Source organism: Penaeus monodon, chromosome 10 (genome assembly GCF_015228065.2).
Source record: "Penaeus monodon isolate SGIC_2016 chromosome 10, NSTDA_Pmon_1, whole genome shotgun sequence".
NCBI lineage: Eukaryota > Metazoa > Arthropoda > Malacostraca > Decapoda > Penaeidae > Penaeus > Penaeus monodon.
This window is the reverse complement of record NC_051395.1, coordinates 26,287,296-26,290,525: the sequence shown is the minus strand read 5'-3', so window position 1 is coordinate 26,290,525 and position 3,230 is coordinate 26,287,296. Positions and strand designations below refer to the sequence as shown.

General features: G+C 37.2%; 1 protein-coding gene across 1 annotated transcript; it reads right to left on the bottom strand.

Annotated features, from left to right (window-relative positions):
• Positions 1 to 232: 232 nt before the first annotated feature.
• On the bottom strand, positions 233 to 2,078 carry LOC119577471 (neuropeptide SIFamide receptor-like). The gene is made up of 2 exons (XM_037925076.1): positions 1,497 to 2,078; positions 233 to 462 (listed from the first exon to the last, which is right to left on the bottom strand). Exons 1-2 carry the CDS (start codon positions 1,837 to 1,839, stop codon positions 422 to 424), a joined length of 384 nt encoding a protein of 127 aa, XP_037781004.1. The 5' UTR covers positions 1,840 to 2,078; the 3' UTR covers positions 233 to 421.
• Positions 2,079 to 3,230: the final 1,152 nt, after the last annotated feature.

Genomic DNA, 3,230 nt, shown 5'->3' with positions numbered 1-3,230 from the left:
ATTCACGTTTGAATATCTTTTTGTTGAAATTGCAGAGAAACCTGTTTACATTGAAAAGGTAAATGGAAGAAAAAGAAGAGGGAGATGATGAGATTATTAAGGTCAAAATAAATCAGAATAAATTACATTGTGTAAATAAATAAAAATAAACTTCGTCATTCTGCAAGTGATACTCTTATCCTACCAAAACCAAACACAGATAACTATAGGTCAAAGAAAAACGAAACAAAATAATAACGATAGATTGAAAAATATATATCAATAGATAAGACAAACTCTATTGAAAACGAGATCAAAGAAGGGAAAAAAAATTAAGTATAATACAAACAAAACAAATGATGTACGAAACAACGATTTATTACAGTGTAATGTTTGAAGGGAAAGCAAAAGCAAGCCAGTAATTCTCTCTCCATAAAGATCTTTAAGCCCTGACACAGGAGAGGGAACCCGGCCTTTGATCAGCTGCAAAAAAAACAAAAATAAAAAACTCTGTAACAGACAAGGAAGTCGCTTTGTCATTCAGGAAGATAAATAATAAATATAAAAATATATAAATAAATGGAAGACAGAGGCCAAAGGCGATGGAGAGGGAAACGCAATAACTTTGTTTGACAAATATTGTTGACAGATAAACTTACGTTGAGATGAGTAATAACGTATGCAGAAATATGCCTCCCCCCCCCCCTCAAACTTTCTTTGCTCGGAATGTAAAAGAAAAATATATCATGAAAATGTGAAATTGCATTTATACAGCCAAATAATATAACACGAGCCTTATATATATGTTCATGCAAAGTTTTAAAAGAAAAATCTTAACTCAGAAATTATATATATATATATATATATATATATATATATATATATATATATATATATATATATATATATATATATATATATATATATATATATATATATATATATATATATATAAGGAATGTAGATAGATCGATCGATCGATCGATAGATAGATAGACAGATAGATAGATAGATAGATAGATAGATAGATAGATAGACAGTAGATACATACATAGATAGATTAGATTAGATAGATAGACATATAGATAAACTGATGGATAAACAAATAGATAAATAGATTGAAGGACAAATAGATTAATAGATAGATAGAGAAAAAATTATAAATAGGCAGATAGACAAACAGATAAATAGATAGATTGATTGACAGATAAACATATAATATTGCAATCGTACAAGCAAAGATGAACCCGAGCGAAGTCCAAGTTCAAGCAGACCCAGAAAGGCGGAGTCCAGGCAAAGACCGAAAGGCGGAGTCCAGGCAAAGACCGAAAGACGGAGTCCAGGCAAAGACCGAAAGGCGGAGTCCAGGCAAAGACCGAAAGGCGGAGTCCAGGCAAAGACCGAAAGGCGGAGTCCAGGCAAAGACCGAAAGGCGGAGTCCAGGCAAAGACCGAAAGGCGGAGTCCAGGCAAAGACCGAAAGGCGGAGTCCGGGCAAAGACCAAAGACCTTACTCACCGCTAAGCGTGTTGGCGATCAGTGTGGTCGGTAAGACGATGATGTTCACGAGCAAGTCCGCGACGGCGAGGTTAGCGATGAAAACGTTGGTGACGGTCCTCATCCTGGGCGCCCTCACGACCACCGCCACGACGAAGCTGTTGCCCACCACGCCCATGAGCGACACGACCACGTAGGCGACGCAGTAGAGCACGGTGACGGGGAGCGAGTAGCGGAACACCGGCAGGTCGTATTCCTCGCACCACTCGCTCGCCTCGTCGCTTCCGTTGGCGGGGCAGTCGGAGGTCTCGTTGGCGAAGGGGTAGTCGGAGTAGTCGTCGGGGTTGGTGTCGTTGGTGGTCATGATGATGGGGTCGTAGCCCAAGGTCGGCACAGGAAGAGGTCGTCAAGGCAGAGGCTGTCTTAAGTTGGGGATTTTTTTTCCAGTGTTTGAGAGGGTCGTTTTATAGAACTGTCTTTAAGATGGGGAAATGGTCTTTTTTAAGGGTCTTTAAAAGGTTCGAGTCTTCTTTAAGGGTTTCGAGTCGTCGTTGGGGTCGTGGGCTGAGGGTGTAGAAATGTCACCGTAGACGTGGCAGCTGCACAGCCTGCAACGTAAAGAGAGGGAGAAAAAAGTGAGAATTTTGGGCACATTTTTAGGGCATAATCTGGAATGAAATCAATCTATATGCAAATGTACAGTCAGTCTGTTAGGAGTTTGATGCCTCAGATGCTTCTTTTTTCATTATATCTATCATTCACTTTCAAAAAAATATTATTTTCTCAATTTCTTTTCACATTCTCAATCACGTTATGCGTATTCCTGACTGAGATTTTCAAATTTCACTTCGTAATTTCGCTAAAACCTGCAAAATATTAATTGAATCTGTAATTCTTACTTTCCATCAATAGCCTAAATTAAAGATAACATATTAAATTATATCCATAAGGGGAAAAAAAACGTATACACTTCAAAACCTGCGACTCTAACAAAAAAAGCACATCTGCCGGCAAAATATCCTCAGAATATTTTGAACACTTCGCCAAGCGGGTCAGAGTTCGATATACGTCCCCGATGCCTGATAACCGCGGTGCGTCGATAGCGGGAAGCACACCTCCTTATCGTTATCGGCAAGTCCTTGTCTTTTGGGCCGCGACCCGCTACCCAATAATCATTTCCAGTGTATTGTTATCACCGTTCTTGCTGTTATCACTACGTCTGTTCGTTATATTACTGTTGTTATTGCTATTGATTGTTATTATTACTAATATTATTACTACTAAATTATAATAGTGTTACTAATCATTTTAGTATCATTATTACTACAACAATGACTCCTACTTTTGCAGCTATCTTCTCTATCATATAAAATTGGTACTATTATTATAATTACTTTTAATGTAACTATTTCCACTACAAGCATTCATATAGTTAATACAACTATTGTTAGTGTCTCTAATATCACATCGATTTTTATCACACCAGAGACTGACAAGGATGAATTTCAAAAGCTTTAGAAATTCTACAACAAAACGTTTATTAAAAAGATTCACACTTTTTCATGGAGTGATTAAAACCATACGAGTTAGTCAGTAAAAAGGCACACATAGAATAAATAATATTAATACTGAATAAAACTACTTATTGTTTATACGATTCCATTTTTTTCCCTTGATACATATACAAATACGTAACTTTACTTTGAAAATCCATATGGGCTTTGTTCATCCTTTCAATGTGGATACAATACGTAA